Source organism: Bos taurus, chromosome 24, assembly GCF_002263795.3.
Source record: "Bos taurus isolate L1 Dominette 01449 registration number 42190680 breed Hereford chromosome 24, ARS-UCD2.0, whole genome shotgun sequence".
Lineage (NCBI taxonomy): Eukaryota > Metazoa > Chordata > Mammalia > Artiodactyla > Bovidae > Bos > Bos taurus.
Genome location: NC_037351.1, coordinates 42,653,081 through 42,675,811, shown reverse-complemented (window position 1 = coordinate 42,675,811; position 22,731 = coordinate 42,653,081). Strand labels below are relative to the sequence as shown.

The following is a 22,731-nucleotide window of genomic DNA, read 5'->3' as shown; positions in this document are numbered from 1 at the left end:
AGAACATAAATTCAAGAACTATTCAATCTAATAGTACAAATGATGAATATTTCAGAGCACTACAGAATAAACATTACTGAAACCTGTATGCACATTAAAATAAAACAGAATTTTCAGGAAAAAAGTTAATATTAGACACTGATTTCCTTTTTTATGTAAGTGCTGGCTCAATTGTAAATATAATCTTATTTGACACAGAGACCCAGTATGACAACAGAATGTAGGCTTAAAAACTACCAAAAAAAAAAAGTTTTGCTTCTGAAAAAGCATTACAATTCCATCTGCATTAGCTGGTTCCCAATGTTCTTTTAATGACAGTTAATTATGACCATCATTTCACAATGGCTTCAACATACCTATATGAAAATATATGTCTTCAGTGCAAATGGTTTCTCGAGTTTTATTTTTTTATTATTAAAAATTGTTCTATAGCTCAAAAACACATTTGCAAATTAGGTGCTTTGGGTTCCTTAGTAACCCACACGGGTGTTACTGTTTTTGGATTTCAGATGGAATCTGGGCGGCCTTGTCACGTGTGTGTTCGTCATGAGCAGAAGAAAATATGACAGATCAATCCATCTTGATGTTAATTTCTCATTATATGCTGAGAATAACGTCTCCTTTCATCAGAACCACACAGAAGGTGTTTCATGATTACTTTTAGATGAGCACGCAGGACAAAATTTAGAACTCAAATGCATATCTATAAATAAGTAAATCTGAAGGGGATTGAGAACACCTGATTTCAGTTAGGAGCCTGCAGTTCTGGGAGACTTTTCTAGTATGTAAGCCATCGTAGCGCGCTAGGAGGACCCAGGCTCCAGTAGGCTGAAGCCCAGCTTTGTCCCCCATCGTTTCCTTGACACCTCCCCTCCACGACATCCAGTTAAAGACACAGTTAAGTAAACAACAGCGTGCCTGCCATGCCAGATACCGCAGTCACTTTTTCTAGGTGGTTTGCCATCGCTACCTTTGTCTTCTTAGAAATTCTAAGGGTTTCATTGGCTATGTTGGAATGCTTATCAGTAACAAACGTCACGTGAGAGGATGCAGTAAAAAGCTTTAAAAAGTAATTCTTATCCGCCATCTGGACACAGAGCCTATGGGGCAATTGTGTTCTACTGAAGGGGGCAGGGAGGGGGATGTACATGGGCCCATCTGTCTTACACAGAGCCTCCCATGTCAGCTTTCTTTGGAAAAGAGAGTGCTGAGAATGAAAAACATCTCAAGGCCACTATGCCAGGCAGAGGAAACTTTGAAATACTGTTTTTTTTTTTTGGGGGGGGTGGTACACCCACACACACTCTTCTGGCACAACTAAAAAAATTGATTTTCTGACAAACTGAAGAAATATTTTCTTCTTTGAAACATGCTACATCAAATGACCAAACAACAGTATTTTAAAGAAACATATGTCCACCAAACAAGAGAAAACTCATATTCACATCACCCTCTCACATAAGCAACAGTGCTATCCAAGTGATCGAAAAAGCAGCCCAAAATTCTGCGGACATGAAAGGAATTACATTTTCCCAGGAGACAGTCGACATTCAGAAGTGATCCAGGTGTGACCTACATCTGGTCTGCGGCCCTCATGTGAGCTGAAGAACCCCCATCTTAAGAGTAAACTGGGTTCTGTTCTCTTACTCCCAAAGGTATGATCACATACCATAAAGCACTTCTGCTCATACAATTCTTACTCTTCTGTTATATGGGAAACGGCATAATTGTTGATTTAGAAATACGCAGGGGTAAAAGCACCACCAGTATTTCTTAGAGGTATGCTGTCTTCCTGATCATCACCCGCACGAACATGCTCATTAAAACATTTCTTACAATCTTATTGTCTTTATTACTACTTTTAACACGTGTTAATATTTTGGTCTACAAGGAAGCATTTCTTCCAGGCAGAGAACTAGAATTTTGAAGAAAGTCAATAATGAAATAGCATTTACACTGGTTCTCAGTAAGCCACCTGGTTAACAACTGTTCCATCTTGCACCGTTTAAAATACTTCAGTAAGGATTACTTACCTGGGAATATTCAAAGTCAGTGATGGGGGCAATGCTCTTGATATAGTCTGATCGAAACTGGTTTTCTGGGTTGGCCAGTGGAACGGGGGGAATTATGGTACTCATTGCCGACACAATTGTCTACAGTGGAATGAAGGAAAAGAATGTATGGATAAATACACCATTTAGGCTCCATGTGTGATAATCTAGTCTGTGATTTCTGTGTATACCGTTTGAGGGAGCAGAGGACACAACCTTTTCACTGAACAAATATTTAGGAAATTCCTGGGACTTCCCTGATGGTCCAGTATTTGAGGTGCCAATGCTCCCAAATCAGGAGGCATGGGTTCAATCTCTGGTAGGGGAAGTAAGATCCCTCATGCTGCACAGCTTGGCCAAAAACAAAACAAAATCCTTACCACAATAGCATCCTTAACGTTTTTCCGGATGTCCAGAATTTTCTGTTTCTTCTCTCTGTGTGAAAAGAGAATGGTTATTAATTAACTTTCTGCACAGCTGGTTGAATGCTGAATGAAGCTTTAGATTCCCAGATGCAGTGGGGCTAACATAGTACCACTAGACTTCAACATTAGCCCCAGGACAACAGTGAAAAGTTGTTTCTTTTTTTCAATCTGGGCAAGAAAAATACCTACCTTTACAGGTTTGGACTCTAAATAAATTTGAAGGGACGCACCACAGACTCTAGCTCTAGACAACCACACAGGTTAAACATAACAAGGTAAAATGGTCATGGCTACTGTTACCAAAAATACAGGGCTACACTTGCAAACATATCTTATTTGAATCTATCCATATGTTGAATTGAAATAGATGCAGACATAGGGAGAAGTATATATTGACACATTAAGTGAGATCATAGCAATAATAATAACACAGATCAATACCTCGAGTATCTAATAAATCATACTTTGTTAAGTAAATATTTTGATGTAGGCACCACCAGAGGAAGGATTTGCTTAAATATGCCAAATTCAACAACTCGCGTCTATATTTTCTGTCCTTACAGGCTGACTCAAAGATCAAATTAACTGTTTAGAGAGAACATTTTTGGGGAGGCCGGGAGAGAAGGGACAAAGTTTGCATGTGGTTGGGAAACAAACCCGGAATGGGTCATTCCTTACTCTGGATTAAATCCGTTGACGTGCAGGATCCTCATTTGCTTGACGATAGTGCTTTTCCCAGACTCACCAGCTCCTGAAAATACACAGAGAGAACGCTGTGACCGGGGGCTGGAGACCGTGGCCATCTCTCCCGCCACCAGAGACGCACAAGCGTCCTGCCCGCGCGCGGGCGTCTTCAAGCGCGCGCTCGCTGTCGGCGGGGGCGCTGGCCTCGCAGCCCGGCCCTCTATGAGCCGCAGGCCGTGCGCTCCGCTCTGGCCAGGCGCCGCCGCGCACCCCCGGGCCTTACCCAGCAGCAGTAGGCGGTGAGTCGCTTTGTAAGCCAGCCGCTCCTTTTGCAACTGCTTCTCGATCTTCTTGTTGGCCTCGCGCCGCTCCTTTTCATCGACGCCCTGGTCTTCTGACGTCTTGCTGTTGCCCAAACACCCCATGCCTGCCCGCTCGCGTGGACCTCAGGCACGGTTAGGAATTTGCACAAAAGGCGGCAGACAGCTGTAGGTGTGTGTAGACCCTGCGGCGGCCTCTCTTCCTCACTGTTGAAAGAGACGTTCCGGTCTCTCGGTGTTTTCCGACCAGAGTAGGCGTTTCTTCTCCCTCCCCGTGCCCACCGCGAGCTCCCAACTCAGAGAACACAAAGAAGACGCGCGGAGCCAACTGCTTTTTAAAGACAATTGTTTAGAATGATCTGCTGGATAAACAGCAGTAAGCGGAGACAAGGCGGAGAGCGCCGGTCCTCCGGAGCCGGCCGGAGCTGGCCCTCCCCGCGCCCCGCGCGCCCCTCTCCGCGCGCCCGGCTGCTCGCGCCCGATGAGCTGCTGGGGAGCGCCTAGGGGGACCGGAGCATGGACGCTCTGCCGGGTGCCTGGGCCCCGCCGGTGGCGGCCGAGCAAGGCGCGGTGGGACGGTGCGCGCCGGGTCCCCGCCAGTGATTGTGGGCACCTGTCGGCCATCCGCGCCCCATCCCAGCTCCGAGCCCCTGAGGCCTCCTCGCGGCGGGGAAAAGGAGCCGACTCAGGGCGGCGGGGCAGGGGGTCCTGGGATCTGGAAGGGTGGCGGCCGCCCTCAAAGGGAACCGCGGAGGCTCACCCGCGTGCGGTCCGGACGCGGCGCGCGCGGCTCCTTCGCAGCCCGAGCGGCTCTGGGTCTGGGCGTGCGCTCCCGCGATCCCGCACCGCCTCCGGCTCGCGGCGGGCGAGGCCTCGTGCTGGATCATACATATTCTATCAGGGGGAGGGTCCGTGGCGGGCTCAGGCACCCCGCCTCCCCTCGTTCCCGTTCTAGACTGTTCCAGCGCTCCCACGCCGCCTCTCGCCCCCGGCTCTCCTCCGCGCGCTCTGAGCAGCTTGGCTACTTTTCTGCAAGACGCCGTGGCCCCGAGCCTGGCTCCGCCGCCAGAACCAGTGAGGGCGGCTGCTCGTTCCCACCTGTTGCGCGGGTGCCAGCCAGTCACTCTCCCGCTGCTGGACGTCCCGCTACTGGACGTGCTCGGCATCCTCGCTGCTGGACGCGGGGGATCACCCCCCTGTGAGTCTCCAGGCTCGGGACCCTGGCAGCGCGCGCCAGTTCCTCTCAGGGCTCCTCTTGGCTCTGCTGTCCAGTCCCCCTCCAGCCCTGACGTTCCCTCGCGGTCCCCACGCCTGGCCTCCTGGGCCCAGCGCTCCGCGGGCCTCACCCGGCTTCCCGCTCTTTCTTCTCCAGCGGACAAACACCGTCAACTCCGTCCAGTCTGACGTTTTGACACCGACGGCCCTCTAGGCCATACTTCCACCCCACCGTGTCTTGCTGCCCACGGGCTCCGAGTTAAAACCTAGGACTGACTCCCCCCGCCCCGGGCGGTTCACCCTACCTCGGTTCACACTTCAGCTCCTGCGGTCGGGCTTCGACCCACTCTTCACTGAAATACTCTCTCTCGGAGCCATCAGTGGACCCCGGGGTCAGCCTTCCCCCAGGAACTGTGGTCTTGACCTTCTCTAACTCTCCTGGAGACTCCTTCCTCCTCCCCCCGACCATGTCCTTGAATTTCCCTCCCCCTCCACCGGGAGCAGGCGCCTCAGCCCCAGCCCAGCCCCCTCCTGTCCGCAGCGCCCCAAGCACACCTCCACATCGGGGCCTCCCAGGATCTTCGGTTCTACGGACCTACGGACCGGACTAGACCGAGATCTGAGCTCATTCCCTTGCCCACCCACACCTCCAGCCGCTCCTCTCTCTGTCTCTGTGAATAAGGTCCCTGATTTCCCGAACCAGGACATGGTTTGATCCCCTCCTTTTCCTTCTTGCAAACCCAGTCACTGTGTTCCTTTGGGTGCCTTTCCTAAACATCGCTCCTGTTCTTTCCACCCCATCTGCCATTGCCATGGTCACTGTCCAGCCTGGATGTCAGCAGTAGCCTTCTGCTCACTTACTCCTGCCTCTCTGCACAGTTGCCACAGTGACAATGCAGATCTGACCACATCACTGTCCCCACCACCCCCAAGTCCCCAGCCATGGTCCATCAAGACTGTTTTTGGGTAAACTGTGCACCTTGATGGAGAAGGCAATGGCACCCCACTCCAGTACTCTTGCTTGGAAAATCCCATGGACGGAGGAGCCTGGTAGGCTGCAGTCCATGGGGTCGCAAAGAGTCCTACACAACTGCGTGACTTCACTTTCACTTTTCACTTTCATGCATTAGAAAAGGAAATGGCAACCCACTCCAGTGTTCTTGCCTGGAGAATCCCAGGGACGGGGGAGCCTGGTGGGCTGCTGTCTATGGGGTCACACAGAGTCGGACACGACTGAAGTGACTTAGCAGCAGCAGCAGCAGTGCAGCTTGAGCACTCATGTCCATGCTTCCTGGAGCTGCTCCAGTCCCCCTTCGGCCCCTGTGGGTGAACACCCCAGGACATAATGTGGGCACGTGTGTGCTTCTCTGTCTGGGAGACTTGCTGTAATGGTTTGTTTACTGCTCTTTCAAAAGTCCACTGGACTTGGGCTCAGTGAGGGCCAGGGCGGAGCCTGCCCTCAGCACCTGCTTTGCTGTGCCCGGTTCAGTGCCTGGCCAAGGAAGGAGAGGCCCCATGAGTCTTCATTGGATGGATGTATGAATGAATTCCCGAAAGCCAAAGATAACTCCACTCCAAGTGTAGGTTCTTATGAAAGGAATTTCACCATCAGATTTTAAATTCATAAGATGCCTGTCCAGTTTAGCACCATATCCATATAGGAATACTCTTTCAAAAACAAAAGCAGCAAAGCTTTCTTTCTGTCAGGGCAGAAGCAAAGACACAGGATGAGCTGTGAAAGGACTTTTCAGCTTGTGAAAGGACACTATTCAGCAGTGTTCTGAGGCCTCCCTCTTTGTGTTAACACAAATATTTACCTTATTTTGGTAAATATACACAACATATCATGGAAGGTGGTGGGCGGGGCAGTGAGAGGTGAGAACAGGTGCACAAACAGCAGAGTGTGGTGGGATGTTTTAAGGGATATGTCTATTTTTTCTTATATTTTTTCAAGGTGGATATGTTTTCAAGGATATGTCTATTTTTTCAAGGTGTCTATAAAATTGTTAGCTGGAAGAGAAGGGGACAAAACATATCCCCTGGAAACTTGCTGTGCTTAGTCGCTCAATCGTGTTCAACTCTGTGACCCCATGGACTGCAACCCGCCAGGCTTCTCAGGCAAGAATACTGGAGTGGGTTGCCATGACCTCCTCCAGGGGATCTTCCTAACCCGGGATCGAACCCAGGTCTCCTGCTTTGCAGGTGAATTCTTTCCATCTGAGCCATCAGGGAAACTGATAAAGGGGAGAAATAAGAACCTGTAACCCTAAAAAATATAGCAAAAGTTTTCACTTGGTCAAATTTAGGAATTAGAATTAAAATAACTCATTTCTATGACTTATCCAGTGATTGCTGGCACTGAGCTAAATCCTTTCCATGGAGTGGTTTATTTAGTATTTACAATAACCCTAAAAGGAACTATTGTGACTGTTGTTTCATAGAATGCTAGAGGGTGAATAAGAGGTGTGTATGGGATCTAAACCTTTGCAGCCTGGCTGCAGCATCTGCACTGTCCATCCACAGAACACTGTTGTTGTTGTGTAGTCACTTAGTCGTCTCCCGACTCTTTTGCTATCCCATGGATTGTAGCTCGCCAGCCTCCTCTGTCCATGGAATTCTCCAGGCAAGGACACTGGAGTGGGTTGCCATTTCCTTCTCCAGGGCATCTTCCCAACCCAGGGATGGAACCCGCACCTCCTGCATTGGCAGGCATGTTCTTTACCACCTAGCCACCTGGGAACCAGTCCAAAACATAAAAGCAACTTGTTTACACGGCAATGCAACATTTCTGATGAGAAATACCAAGGTGATCTTTGCACAGTCAATTATCAGGTAGGAGGTGAAGACACTTAAAAACCAGTCATGTGGCCTTTTCCTAGTCTGGTCTAGGCGACCAGTCCTCCTTTGAGCTTTGAACCCTGGGCTCAGAATCCGGATCCCAGCTGGCTCACCTGGAACACAGCAGCGGCTGTTGGGGAGCAGCTGGGAGCGGGTGATGCCGGCATCTGTTGCCAAGCAACGGCATCGCAGCAGCATCACCACCCTCCTCCTTGCAGCGCACGCCCACCTGCGGATGTGAAGGGCTGCTGAGGGGGCAGCCAGGTGGGGGGATGCTGGGGTGAGGGGAGGCCCCAGGCAAGGAGGAGGGTTGAGAAGACATGGAGTTTAGGGTGAAAGGGCAAATGTGAAACAAAGTGGTTTTTCCTGCTCTTGTTGATGTGAAGAGACAAGGAGTCTTGTGAAAGTGAAAGTGGCTCAGTCATATCAGACTCTTTGTGACCCCATGGACTGTAGCCTGCCAGGCTCCTCTGTTCATGGAATTCCCCAGGCAAGAATACTGGAGTGGGTAGCTGTTCCCTTCTGCAGGGGATCTTCCCAACCCAGGGATCAAACCCAAGCCTCCTGCATTGCAGGAAGGTTCTTTACCAGCTGATCTACCAGAGAAGCCCCCGAGTGCATTTGAAAGTTGAATTATTTGAATTTCTTTTGTACTTAATTTGTGAATTTTGAATAACGATTTTGAAATTTGTTTTTGTTTCAGCCCCTCCCCCCGCCATTGAAGCTGGCAGATGTCCAAAAGTTGACAACTATTCTCTGGTTGCTGCTGCTGCTGCTAAGTCACTTCAGTCGTGTCCGACTCTGTGCGACCCCATAGACGGCAGCCCACCAGGCTCCCCCGTCCCTGGGATTCTCCAGGCAAGAACACTGGAGTGGGTTGCCATTTCCTTCTCCAGTGCATGAAAGTGAAAAGTGAAAGGCAAGTCGCTCAGTCATGTCCGACCCTCAGCAACCCCATGGACTGCAGCCTTCCAGGTTCCTCTGTCCATGGGATTTTCCAGGCAAGAGTACTGGAGTGGGGTGCCATTGCCTTCTCCGGTTAGCTGGACCTAAATCTCTGATAGCAATGGGAACAAAATTCGTTTTCCGTTATATAAGGAGGCCCTCCACAGAAATTTAATTAACAACAAGATGAAAAAAATTCAAAGGAACTGTCTCACATCACCTCAGGCCTGGATTCAGGAGATGCTGAGCTCATTTGAAAAGTGACCAGAATGCTGTGGAGCACAAAATAGCGGATATATTGAATTAAATTTAAAAAATCAATGTTTTTTTTTAATAACTGGTCTAGCATTTTATGGGACTTCCCTGCTCACTCAGTGGTAAAGAATCTGCCTGCAGTGTGGGAGACCAGGGTTCAATCCCTGGGTTGGCAAGATCCCCTGGAGGAGGTCATGGCGACTCACTCCATTATTCTTGCCTGGAGAATCCCATGGGCAGAGGAGCCTGGCAGGCTGCAGTCCTTAGGGTTGAACAGAGTTGGACATGGCTGGAGTGACTAAGCAGCAGCAAAAGCAGACCCTGGTGGGGCAGGGGATGTACAGAGAGCAAGAGAACATCTATCTTGAGTGGCCTGACCATACACCCCTGTAGATGAAAGACTGTGGTACCATACAGATGTTTTAAAGGATTTCTCAGAATAAAATGTTAGAACTACCATCTTTGGAGAAAACACATGGTGATGTCTGTTAACTGGTGCAGTCTCCTCTTTTATGTACTAACTACAGATGTGGCTCAGATGGTAGAGAGTCTGTCTGCAATGTGGGAGACCTGGGTTCGATCCCTGGGTTGGGAAGATCCCCTGGAGAAGGAAGTGGCAACTCACTCCAGTATTCTTGCCTGGAAAATCCCATGGATGGAGGAGCCTGGCGGGCTACAGTCCATGGGGTTGCAAAGAGTCAAACACGACTGAGTGACTTCACTTTCTTTCTTTCTAGCATTTTATACTGTAGAGGTTACTAAAGGTTAAAACTGCATTCTAAGACATTAGGAGCAGGAATATTGAAAGATTTAAAAGAGGAGGAACAAAGCAGAGTGAGAAAGGCCAGCAGTCCTGACTCGATGCAGTGATATGGACCCAGGAAACTAAAAGCTGTGCCTGTTTTGCAAACAGACTCAGTGGGGTCAGCGTGGGGGCGGCTGAATGGCCGAGGCAGACATGGCTCTTGTGCTGCCTCGTGCCTTTTAGCACTTTGCAGCTGTTTTCTCTCTTTCTTTTCTTAGGGTCTCGGTGGAAATGGTCCGTGTGGATTATCTTCATTCTCAGCAGCAAAGCTTGCTCCATGACCTAATCACAACACACTTTAAACATCTTTTTTTTTTTTTTTTAACATTGTTAAATAGAAAAGTAGGGAAATATTTTCACCTTTCCCTTTCTGTACACAGCACTCTGCAATCAAATATTGTAGCATTTATGGAAATAATTTCTCTTCCACAGCAAAGCACACTGCTGAGCCATCAGGGATACCCCATGAATGTACATAAGACCACTGAATTGTATACTGAAAAATGTTAAGATGGTAAATTATATGTTTAACTACAAAAACAAGAAAAAAAAATTCACACTCAGGATTTTCATCATGACAGTGGTTTCCACTGTTTGTTTTGAGGCAGTTAATGTTGTAATAGTTATGACCAACCTAGATAGCATATTAAAAAGCAGAGACATTACTTTGTCAACAAAGGTCCATCTAGTCAAGGCTATGGTTTTTCCAGTAGTCATGTATGGATGTGAGAGTTGGACTATAAAGAAAGCTGAGCATTGAAGAACTGATGCTTTTGAACTGTGGTGTTAGAGAAGACTCTTGAGAGTCCCTTGGACTTCAAGGAGATCCAACCAGTCTATCCTAAAGGAGATCAGTTCTGGGTGTTCATTGGAAGGACTCATGTTGAAGTTGAAACTCCAGTATTTGGCCACCTGATGCGAAGAGCTGACTCATTTGAAAAGACCCTGATGCTGGGAAAGATTGAGGGCAGGAGGAGAAGGGGACGACAGAGGATGAGATGGTTGGATGGCATCACCAACTCAATGGACATGGGTTTGGGTGGACTCCAGGAGTTGGTGATGGACAGGGAGGCCTGGCGTGCTGCGGTTCATAGGGTTGCAAAGAGTCAGACACCACTGAGCAACTGAACTGAACTGAACTAAATGTAATTAACTCGGGGGCCAGTTCTTGCTTACAAACATCTCCTGCAGTTATAGTTTCTGACCAGCAGGTGGCGGCGCAGAGCCCAGAGTCAGAAGGAGGCTCCAGGCACACCACTCATTCACCATAAAGCGGGTTTCCAACCCTACACTCAGGCGACCTTGAGGTTACAAGGATGAATTCCTTGTCGCTGATCTCAAGCAGTTTAGTGGGCCAGTAGAGAGGAGCAGACTTGCATTCAAGTCCTCAGGGTTCTGTGGAGATCACAGTGGGATACTGAGGGATGTGTGTGGTCAGTTATGAATGTGAAGGAAAACGTCACTTGATCCCCTAGAGGATGTGTGCTAAGTCACCCTCCGTTTTCTTAGAAAAGACACTGAAAGGTGCTCTGTTTCCAGTAGCTCATCTGATAAGATCATCTCAACAGCTTTGAGATTATCCACACTTTGCAGAGAAGGCTGTGGTCTGAAGGTCCCAAGGGGCCTGACCGGGGTGGAGCCCTGTCTGATCCCAAAGCCTGAGCCCTTTTCAGAAGGAACTCTGACAAGTGGGGAAAAAATCTGCACCGTTCTCTCTTCCGGAAGGAAAAATCAAACAAGCCCATCTCCTTGTGAAGGCGGGCAGGTTAATCTGCATATAATGACTGATGAATTCATTAACTCTTCACTCAGTTGCCTTAGCAACTGGTTTCTTTTAGAATTTGGCTTAGTTACAGAGTCTAAAGCAACAGTTTTTCTTGTAATAGAATGTCAACTTGTGTATGAAGTTCAACAGAACTTGAACCTGCTCCGTGACAGGTGGGAACTATGGACCTTTCCCAGGAAAGTTGGATGGGCTCTTCCTGAAGCTTGCAGACTGTGAACCAGGGAGAAAGAGCCTAGTGTGTGTAGTTGTCATTTGTTATTTATTTTTTCATTAGGTAGGAACTGTTTGATGAATTTAAACAACAGGTCAATTCAAGACCGATGTTCAAGAGGTAGACTCTGAGTGCGGACAGATCCCAAGCTCATAGATACGTGATTGACAGGACAGAGGCATGCGTGGAGGTGGTTACTGAGATACAGGACTTTCAGAGAGACAGAGAAAGCACAAATATGGAGTGGGGAAAGGCAAGGCAAACCTGTGGGATGGACTGCAATTGTAGCAATCGGAATGAGCTCACAGTGTCAGATATGTTTGTCCGTGACTATCTGCATGTACACGTGTGTCTGTTGTATGACTGTGTACATGTATAGCACACACATGCATCTATTCTCTTGTTCTGTCTGCTGAAAACACCCAGGTGTTAGACACACTAGTAGCTGTGAGTGTACCTAGTGCCCAGTCTTGGCCTTCAGCATCACCCACCACCCAGAGGAGCCAGAACTCCTCAGAGAAATGGCAGATTCTGAGGTGGCGGCAGTGGAGTCACAAGATGAACCTGGAATATGGTTACACAGAAAATGAAAAAAGAAAGTCCCTCAGTTGTGTCCAACTCTTTGGGTCCCCAAGGACTATACAGCTTATGGAATTCTCCAGTCCAGAATACTGGAGTGGGTAGCTTTTCCCTTCCCCAGGGGATCTTCCCAATCCAGGGACTGAACCCAGAACTCCGGCATTGCAGGTGGATTCTTTACCAACTGAGCCACTAGAGAAGCCCAGAAAATAGGAATATGCTTTCAAATGATGGGGAAGGTCCCTGAGAACACAGAGCCAGACCAAAGGCACTCCCATTTGACCAAATCTGGGATGATTTCAGCACCAAAAGAGTTAAGGTCAGTCATGAATTCTAAGCCATTGATAAATATAGGAACACCACATGTCCATGCCAATAAGAGGCAGAGCCAAAGCAAAAACAACACCCAGTTGTGGGTGTGACTAGTGATAGAAGTAAAGTCCAATGCTGTAAAGAGCAATATTGCATAGGAACCTGGAATGTTAGGTTCATGAATCAAGGCAAATTGGAAGTGGTCAAACAGGAGATGGCAACAGTGAACATCAACATTTTAGGAATAGCAAACTAAAATGGACTGGAATGGGTTAATTTAACTCAGATGACCATCATATCTACTGCTGTGGGCAAGAATCCCTTAGAAGAAATGGAGTAGCCATCATAGTCAACAAAAGAGTCTGAAATGCCATACTTGGATGCAATCTCAAAAACGATGAAATGGTCTCTCTTCGTTTCCAAGGCAAACCATTCAATATCACAGTAATCTAAGTCTATGCCCTGACCAGTAATGCTGAAGAAGCTGAAGTTGAACAGTTCTGTGAAGACCTACAAGACCTTCTAGAACTAACATCCCCCCCAAAGATGTCCTTTTCATTATAGGGGACTGGAATGCAAAAGTAGGAAGTCAAGAAACACACAGAGTAACAGGCAAATTTGGCATTGGAGTACAGAATGAAGCAGGACAAAGGCTAATAGAGTTTTGCCAAAGGAACACACGGGTCATAGCAAACACCCTCTTCCAACAACACAAGAGAAGACTGTACACATGGACATCACCAGATACTTAAATCAGATTGATTATATTCTTTGTAGCCAAAGATGGAGAAACTCTATACAGTCAGCAAAAACAAGACCAGGAGCTGTGGCTCAGATCATGAAATCCTTATTTTCAAATTCAGACTTAAGTTGAAGAAAGTAGGGAAAACCACTAGACCATTCAAGTATGACCTAAATCAAATCCCTTATGATTATACAGTGGAGGTGAGAAATAGATTCAAGGCATTAGATCTGATAGAAAGAGTGCCTGAAGAACTATGGACAGAGGTTGGGCTCCAAAATCACTGCAGATGGTGACTGCAGCCATGAAATTAAAAGACGCCTACTCCTTGGAAGGAAAGTTATGACCAACCTAGATAGCATATTGAAAAGCAGAGACATTACTTTGCCAACAAAGGTCCATCTAGTCAACGCTATGGTTTTTCCAGTGGTCATGTATGGATGTGAGAGTTGGACTGTGAAGAAAGCTGAGTGCCGAAGAATTGATGCTTTTGAACTGTGGTGTTGGAGAAGACTCTTGAGAGTCCCTTGGAGTGCAAGGAGATACAACAAGTCCATTCTAAAGGAGATCAGTCCTGGGATTTCTTTGGAAGGAATGATGCTAAAGCTGAAACTCCAGTACTTTGGCCACATCATGCGAAGAGTTGACTCGTTGGAAAAGACTCTGATGTTGGGAGGGGTTGGGGGCAGGAGGAGAAGGGAACGACAGAGGATGAGACGGCTGGACGGCATCACCGACTCGATGGATGTGAGTTTAAGTGAACTCCAGGAGTTGGTGATGGACAGGGAGGCCTGGCGTGCTGCAATTCATGGGGTCACAAAGAGTCGGACCCGACTGAGCGACTGAACTGAACTGAACTGAACAGGAGGCAGGGATCAAGATGATTCCCAAGAAAAAGAAATGCAAAAATGCAAAATGGTTGTCTGAGGAGGCCTTACAATAGCTGTGAAAAGACGAGAAGCGAAAGGCAAAGGAGAAAAGGAAAGATACACCCATTTGAATGCAGAGCTACAAAGAATAGCAAGGAGGGAGAAGAAAGCCTTCCTCAGTGATCAGTGCAAGGAAATAGAGGAAAACAACAGAATGGGAAAGACTAGAGATCTCTTCAAGAAAATTAGAGATACCAAGGGAACATTTCATGCAAAGATGGGCACAATGAGGGACAGAAATGGAAGGGACCTAACAGAAGCAGAAGATATTAAGAAGAGGTGGCAAGACTACATAGAAGAATTATACAAAAAAGATCTTCATGACCCAGATAATCACAATGATATGATTATGCACCTGGAGCCAAACATCCTGGAATGAGAAGTCAACTGGACCTTGGGAAGCATCACTATGAACAAAGCTAGTGGAGGTGATGGAATTCCTGTTGAGCTATTTCAAATCCTGAAAGATAATGCTGTGAAAGTACTGCACTCAATATGCCAGCAAATTTGGAAAACTCAGCATTGGCCACAGGACTGGAAAAGATCAGTTTTCATTCCAATCCTAAAGAAAGGCAATGCCAAAGAATGCTCAAACTACTGCACAATTGCACTCATCTCACACACTAGCAAAGTAATGCTCAAAATTCTCCAAGCCAGGCTTCAACAGTACGTGAACCATGAAATTCCTGATGTTCAAGCTGGATTTAGAAAAGGCAGAGGAACCAGAGATCAAATTGTTAACATCTGTTGGATCATTGAAAAAGCAAGAGAGTTACAGAAATACATCTATTTCTGCTTTATTGACTATGTCAAAGCCTTTGACTGTGTGGATCACAACAAACTGTGGAAAATTCTTCAAGAGTTGGGAATACCAGACCACCTGACCTGCCCCTTGAGAAATGTGTATGCAGGTCAGGAAGCAACAGTTAGAACTGGGCATGGAAAAACAGGCTGGTTCCAAATAGGGAAAGGAGTACGTCAAGGTTGTATATTGTTACCCTGCTTATTTAACTTATATGCAGAATACATCATAAGAAATGCTGGACTGGATGAAGCCCAAGCTGGAATCAAGATTGCTGGGAGAAATATCAGTAACCTCAGATATGCAGGTGACACCACCCTCACAGCCGAAAGCAATAAAGAACTAAAGAGCCTCTTGATGAAAGTGAAAGAGGAGAGTGAAAAAGTTGGCTTAAAGCTCAACATTCAGAAAACTAAGATCATGGCATCTGGTTCCATCACTTCATGGCTAATAGATGGGGAAACAGTGGAAACAGTGACAGACTTTCTTTTTTTGGGATCCAAAATCACTGCAGATGGTGACCGGAGCCATGAAATTAAAAGACGCATACTCCTTGGAAGGAAAGTTATGACAAACCTAGGCAGCATATTAAAAAGCAGAGACATTACTTTGCCAACAAAGATCCGTCTAGCCAAGGCTATGGTTTTTCCAGTAGTCATGTATGGATGTGAGAGTTGGACTATAAAGAAAGCTGAGTGCCGAAGAACTGATGCTTTTGAACTGTGGTGTTGGAGAAGACTTTTGAGAGCCCCTTAGAGTGCAAGGAGATCCAACCATTCCATCCTAAAGGAAATCAGTCCTGAATATTCATTGGAAGGACTGATGTTGAAGCTGAAACTCCCATATTTTGTCCACCTGATGTGAAGAACTGACTCATTTGAAAAGGCCCTGATGCTGGGAAAGATTGAAGGCAGGAGGAGAAGGGGACCACAGAGGATAAGATGGATGGCATCACCAACTTGATGGACATGAGTTTCAGTAAACTCCAGGAGATGGTGATGGACAGGGAAGACTGGCATGCTGCAGTCCATGGGGTTGCAAAGAGTCGGACCTGACTGAGTGACTGAACTGAACTGATGCCAATAAGAAAGAGATAAAGCGGGGAGAAGGGAAACATTATCAGTCATTGAGAAGTGAGAACCCTCTCAGTTCTTGGTTCCTTTTCTTCCTCCCTGTTGGGTTTCATTTGTGTGCAATTTATCATCTGTCTCCCCAGGTGCTTATGCAGTGCTGACCCCATGCTGGGTGCTGCCTAAGGAGACAGGACTCACACTGTTGGGTTGTGGGTTCTCTTCAGTTCAGTTCAGTTGCTCAGTCGTGTCCAACTCTTTGCCCTTAGGGGTGATTATTTATCCACAGGCCAGCCAGAGGTCATACTTGTTAGAAGCATGGCAGAGACCAGGTCAGTTTTATGTGGAGAACTGATGACAGACCAACCTGGAGGTGAGATGCCCTGCCTGGGACAGAGAGGACAGGAGCAGTCGTGCAGAAAGGACAGGTGCATGACCTGTCTGGGGATGTACAGTCTCGCACGGGCACACAGAGCAGTTATTCCCATTAGAGAGAAAAGGGACTGCACCAAGGAGGGGCTGCTGGAGGATCCACCAACACTGGAGGATGGATGCTGCTGTGTGGAGGTGTGCGCGGGTGTGTGCAGGTAAGAGCCCGGTCAATGGGTTTCCCGCCTCCGGGCCCAGCTCTGCCACTGGTTGGCCATCCATCGCCTTCATCTGTCTCCCAGCATCACCGTTCACACCTGGGAGCTCAGATCCAGCCGGTTTCCCTGTTAATGGAGGGCAGGCAGTGAGGACCACGGTTTGGGAGCGGCCGCCCCGCATTCATCAGGTTTCCCGCGCCGCAGCGCCACCTGGCGGCCGCCTCAGGAACGACCTGAGGCAAAACTTGGCATTCTCTATTGAACAGAGAGCCCCGCAGGTTAGGACCGCAGGCGCAGTTATCTGCGGTTAAGAACAATAGGCTCCAGAAGCTGGAATATTGAAGAGGCTATTACTTAAATTGTTGTGTTGCTACTACTACAACACAACAAAAGACAACCCAGTTAAAAAAGGAACAAAAGTATTTGAACAGACATATCTCTAAGGAAGACTTATAAATGGCCAGTTCCACAGGTGAAAAGATGTGCAACGTTGGTGACTTTCGTAGGATGTAATCTGATGGTGGATTTCAGCTAAACTTATGTCTAAATAGAAGGTAAAAAAGTATTCTAAGGGAATTACATATAAAATGAGGGGACTCTGCTGACAGAGGGGATCAGGAAAGTCTTGGAAGAGGTGACACTGGAGACGCCCTTTGAAACTGAGGGTGAACAGGACACTCAGTGGTGTCGGGGAGAGGATTCCAGGGTAGAGGGCAGGGGAAGCCAAGGGGCCTGCGAGCAGGTGGCACAGACTGTGTGGTGTGGCAGGTCCACCCACAGGCAGGGGGGAGTGGGCCTTGAGAAATCGGGGGGAGATGAAGGGTATAAACCCTGAGTTATGAAACAAAGTTCCAGGATGCAGTGCACAGCACATGACTACAGTTAGTAACACTGTGCTGTGTACTTGAAAGCCGCTATGAAAGATCTTAAAAGTCCTCTTTGCACACAACTTTTTAGGTAGCTATGTGTGGTGATGGGTGTTAACTAGACTTATTGTGATCACTTCACAATATAGACAAATATCAAATCATTTTGTTGTACACCTACAACTAAGTTTTCTGTCAACTGTATCTCAATTAAAAAAAATACTAAAACAAAGTAACCTCCTAAGAAAAAAGAAAAGTTTGCTACTTGACCCTGTCCTCTTTAGCCTCACAGCAGAAACAGAAGGAAATACAAGGAAGTCAGTGTCTTTTATCAAAGAAAACAGGAATGAATTTTCTCAAAGTTCGAGAGGCTGGAAGGTCCAAGAGGGAGGTGCTGGCAGGGCTGGTTCCTCTAGAGGCCTCTCTCCTTGGCTTGCAGACACCCACCGGCTTCTCCCTGTGTCTTCACATGGTCATCCCTGTGTCATGTCTGTGTCCAAATTTCTTCTTTATAGTAGGATATATAAGGATACCCATCAGGCTGGATCAGAGTCCACCCTAACGACCTCATTTTATTTATTATTTTTGGCTGTGCTGGGTCTTCTTTGATTTATGGGGGTTTTCTCTAGTTGCTACTAGAGTAGCAGGGGCTGCTCTTTGTTGTGGTGCGTGGGCTTTGCATTGTGGTGGCTTCTTTTGTAGCGGAGAGCAGGCTCTAGCTGCATCGGCTTCGTAGCTGCATCCCTTGGGCTCAGTTGTTGTGGCACATGGGCCTAGTGGCCCCAAGGCTTGGGGAATCTTCCCAGACCAGGGATGGAACCCATGTCCCCTGCACTGGCAGGTGGATTCTCATCAACTGCACCACCAGGGAAGACCTTATTTTAATTAGCCTTTTCAAGGCTCTGTCTTTGAGTACAGATGTTGGGGGCAGACTGAAAGGCCATTTTATACAAGGGACTTGGGCATCCTCAGGTTTTGGTGTCTGGAAGGGCCCTGGAACCAGTTCCCTGTGGATTCCTGATGGTAGTGACCATGGTGTGACTCAGGCTGTGACCACAGTCTTTGGGTGGTGGGTTGACTTGCAGGATATGGAGGTCACCATAGAAACCTGTCCTCTGTTTTCCTAAGTGAACACTCAGCTGCACTTGATGGAATTGGGTACTGTTTGCTCCCAGGCTGACACACAGAAATTCAGGTCACAGATAAATGGGCAGGGGGCCCACCCCGGGGCGCAGTGGCATCGCTGAAGCCCGCCTCCCTGGATGCTTTCAGCTCCACACTTAACAGATCATGCTACACCGAGGCCACGGCTGAGTGGGACCAGTGACCCTGGCCTTCAATAATGAGCCCGTCCAAGCTCATTATTGTGCCTAAGCCCAAAGGGGAGCTGTTTCTTCTGAGAAAACACCACTTGCCAGAGGGGAAGTGGGTCTGAGTATTGAACACACATCCTCCATTAGTGCATCAGAACAGCTGCGTCTCCGTTGCCTCTCAGGCCAGGTGGCACCAATCAATGGCTGGCTGGAGTGCAGGATGCGCTTACATTAAGAAATGACTCTAAAGTACCAGTTACTTCAGAGCTTCCGAGACAGCGGATTACATCACCATCCTTCCTGGCCTGGGAGGGAAGGACAGACAGAAAATAGCCACCTCCCCGCCTCGGGGCTTTGCTGATTTTTCCCAGCACACAGAATGTTCTCGTATGTGAAAATCTCTAACAACCAAATGAGAGAGACTGCTCTCATCCCCTGGGGGGACACCACAGAGGTTTCTGGGGCTTTGGGACTGGACCATGGGGGCAGAGGTGAGTTCTGATGGTGGAAAACGTGCTGGCATTTTGCTCTGCATCTGCCCCAAGTGCAACGTTAATACACCATTCTCTGACAAGCCCCTCAAAATGGAAAAAAAACCAGAACCCCTGATCCACTTTTAAAACAAATCTATTCAACGAGTGTACTTTGATGTTTCGGTGACCTCCACACCGTCTCCCTCTCCTAGGCCCCACTCCGTCCTGCACATGCAGTGCCCACGGACTGGGGTGATGGTGCTGGTGTTCTTGTCTCCGCACAACACCATGGGGACACCTCTCTGCTGACCTCTGGGCAGGTGAGTGTCCCAAAACACAGCCCGACATCCTTCTGAACACAGGCGACCCCACATCAAATGGTGGATTAATTCCAACTCATGCCCTCCAGGGCTGTGCTTCATTCTGGCTGCGGGTGTGGGTTCAGGGTCCATCCACCCTTGCCCCGGAGGCCCACAGTCCCCCTGCTTGTTCTTTCTGCGCCGTCCCTCAGCCACACCTGCTGCCTGAGTCTTGCTTCACCTATGGAAATGTGGAGCTCTGTGTCTGAGGTTATGGGTGATGGTTTATACAAGAGACTGAGACAGGGCTGTGAGTGCAGCCCCTCCAGGCTGTAAGGACATGCTGTGAGCGTGTGGGTCTGGAAAAGCGAGGCACAGCCAGAGCATCTGGAATTTCTCCTGATGACAAAGCCCACGGGGCTCCAGTGGGCCGGGGCGGGACAAGGCAGCACACTGAAAAGGAGGTGTCCTGAGCATCCACCCAGCTCATGTCCACTGCACGACTCAAGAACCAATCGCCATCTTGGTCACTGTGTGTGTGTGTGTGTGTGTGCTAAGCCGCTTCAGTCCTGTCTGACTCTTTGTGACCCCATGGACTGTAGCCCACCAGACTCCTCTGTCCATGGGATTCTTCAGGCAAGAATACTGGAGTGGGTTGCCATGCCCTCCTCCAGGGGATCTTCCTGACCCAGGGATGGAACCTGTGCTCTTATGTCTCCTGCACTGGCAGGTGGGTTCTTTACCACTAATGCCACCTGGGAAGCAGGGTCACTGTATTGTTACAATTAAGGTATTTATAAAAAAAAAAAGTGATCCACCCCCACCCACCACCCCCACTGGAGAACATTGTTTTTCTGTGATTTCACCAAGTACTCCCTTTTAGAGGAACTAGACAAGGATGGGGGTCAAGCCAGAGTTCTGGTTTATCCCAACAGCCAAGTACAAGGCGATGACAGTAAACGTCCCACAGAGATGGCCTCCTTCTAGAAAGATGTATTGCTGGTGGAGAAAGACCATACACACAGGAAAATAGCAGGAGATAATTGAAGGAGGCAGAAAACACGAATCCTACTCATAGTTGTCCATTTTTAATTTGAATGGTATCTGGAAAATGGATAACATCAAATGAATACTTTTCCAATCAGAACGTAAAGTGGCGCCTACTATGGTGTGGGACATCGACTATAGTGAGAGGCAGGGAGACCTGGTGTGCTACAGTCCACGTGGTTGCAAAGAGTTGGACACGACTGAGCAACCGAACAACAATAACTATGTCATGACTATGAGTTCAGCAGCTGAAAGGTACACTTGTAGGGTGGGGATCCAGCTTTGATTGCTGGGTGTTCAGACAGACAACGTATTTTGACCCCACACCCAGTCTTGTCATCTGTGTTTTTGTTGGCAGTGGCTCATGGGCCGAATCAGGCATGGAGATTGTGCTTTATTAATATGTGTGTGCTCAGTTGCTCAGTCATGTCTGACTCTTTGAGACCCCACGGACTGTAGCCTCTCAGGCTCCTCTGTCCACAGGATTCTCCAGGCTAGAACACTGGAGTGAGTTGCCATACCCTTCCCCCAGGGGATCTTCCTGACCCAGGGATTGAACCTGCATCCCTTCTGACTTCTGCATTGGCAGGCAGGTTCTTTACTACTAGCGCCACCTGGGAAGCCCTTTATAGATATGAGCCAATGGTTAACAATAAGGAGGTTTCAGGTGAAAATCAAACATTTTCCCTCTTATTCTGAAAATTCAAGATGGGCAACGCTGGACCTGCATTTAAATTTTTTCTCTATATGGAGCATCTTTTGCTTCACATATCCTTTTAAATGTTTCTGTTTGGCTGCACAATCACATTAAAACATTAAGATGCCAGAACTCTGGACCTTATTTGGTTTTCTCTTATTTCTTGAGACCACAATTCTCTCCTTTTTGAGTTAATTTGGTGCATGAAAAGAAATTTAGCTGGAGTAATTTCTAAGTGATTTCTTTCCGGAAAAATATGTGGGTGGGGATATCCTTTGAGCAATTATGTATCTGAAAATCTATTTTCCCCTCACATAGACACAGGTACACACACACACAGACATATGCATATGCCCACAGTGGTTTAATGAGGTGCGAGCGTCTAGGATCACCGTTCAGTATTTTCAGACCTCTGGCAACATTGCTGTGTCCTGTGGGGAAGTCAGCAGTGTACATGAGAACTCTGCTTCTGATGCCTCCTCTTCCCTTTTCAGGTAACCTGATCCCTTCTGTATTTTTTGCTCTTTGATTCTCCAAAAACGTTTCCCTTTATATTCGAATTCAGATATTTCACTGGAGACAGTAGCTAGGTTTGTGCCATTTTACTTGTTCATTATTGCAATGGTGAGCCGTTCCAAACCGAAGATTTAGATGTCCTTAAAGAAAAGTCTTTCATTTGTAAGCAGGATCTACCTCCATTGTAGGCTGGGTTCTTTGTGCGCCGCTGGGCAGAGAACAATTATTCTTCTTTAGAGCTCACAAAATGGGGGTCAGAAGCCCACGTCTTACTTTTTTTCTCCCTAAACTTTAAAAGGCACAAGTATTAATAGCATCAGGGACCCAGGCTTTGAGTCACAGCGCACGTCCCCGGGTTGTTCGCCGTAAAGGCTGTTCCGCTCGCTACAGCTTCGGCTGCAAGCGCCCGCAGGCCCCGCGCTCTGCACCTTTGCGCCGGCGGCGTCGCGTTCTCTTCCCTGTGCGCAGGGGCCACAGCGGACGAATCTGAAGGAGGAGCGGGATTCTGAGGACACCAGGGTTGAAGCCAACTCAATGAGGCAGAAGGGCCGTATTCCGGGCTGTAAAATTATTTCTCAGAAGCGGACAAGCCACACCGCCCCCCGCCCCCGCCGCCCCCCTAAGACGACCCCGCGGTAGGGGCCTCCGGCACCTGCTTTCCTAGGCGCGCTTGGAACAGCTGCCGCAGCAGAGGAGGTGAGATGCTCCAGGCCCCGCACGGGGGCACGCAGTGGGGATGAAACGAGTGGGCGCGAGATCCCCAGGCCGGCCCCTCAGTCCGTAACACGTGAGCCACGGGCCGGAGGACGAGGTGTGGAAAAGAGCAGGGTCACCCGGCAGCTCGTTCGCGGCCCACTCAGGTGGACGCTAGCCGGTCAGAGCTGCTCAGGACCCGAGACCGAATCCACCAGGTCTGCGCGCGCCCCTCGCCGCGTGTGCGCCGCCCAGCGCCCGGTTTCCCGAG

General features: G+C 48.2%; 1 protein-coding gene and 1 non-coding gene across 4 annotated transcripts in view; both read right to left on the bottom strand.

Annotated features, from left to right (window-relative positions):
* Nucleotides 1-22,731, bottom strand: part of GNAL (G protein subunit alpha L) — a 77,398-nt gene that overhangs the window by 49,324 nt on the left and 5,343 nt on the right. The window contains exons 1-5 of one of the 3 annotated variants that reach the window (XM_059880742.1): nt 4,241-6,634; nt 3,444-3,687; nt 3,155-3,227; nt 2,432-2,486; nt 2,034-2,153 (exon numbers count right to left, since the gene is read on the bottom strand). In XM_059880742.1, the coding sequence (XP_059736725.1) occupies nt 2,034-2,153; nt 2,432-2,486; nt 3,155-3,227; nt 3,444-3,585 (390 nt within the window). In that variant the 5' untranslated portion in view covers nt 3,586-3,687; nt 4,241-6,634. 3 annotated transcript variants of the gene reach the window in all.
* Nucleotides 20,574-22,372, bottom strand: LOC100296081 (uncharacterized). Its single transcript, XR_003032411.2, has 2 exons — nt 22,196-22,372; nt 20,574-22,056 (listed from the first exon to the last, which is right to left on the bottom strand). It is a non-coding gene; the product is annotated as an uncharacterized protein (transcript).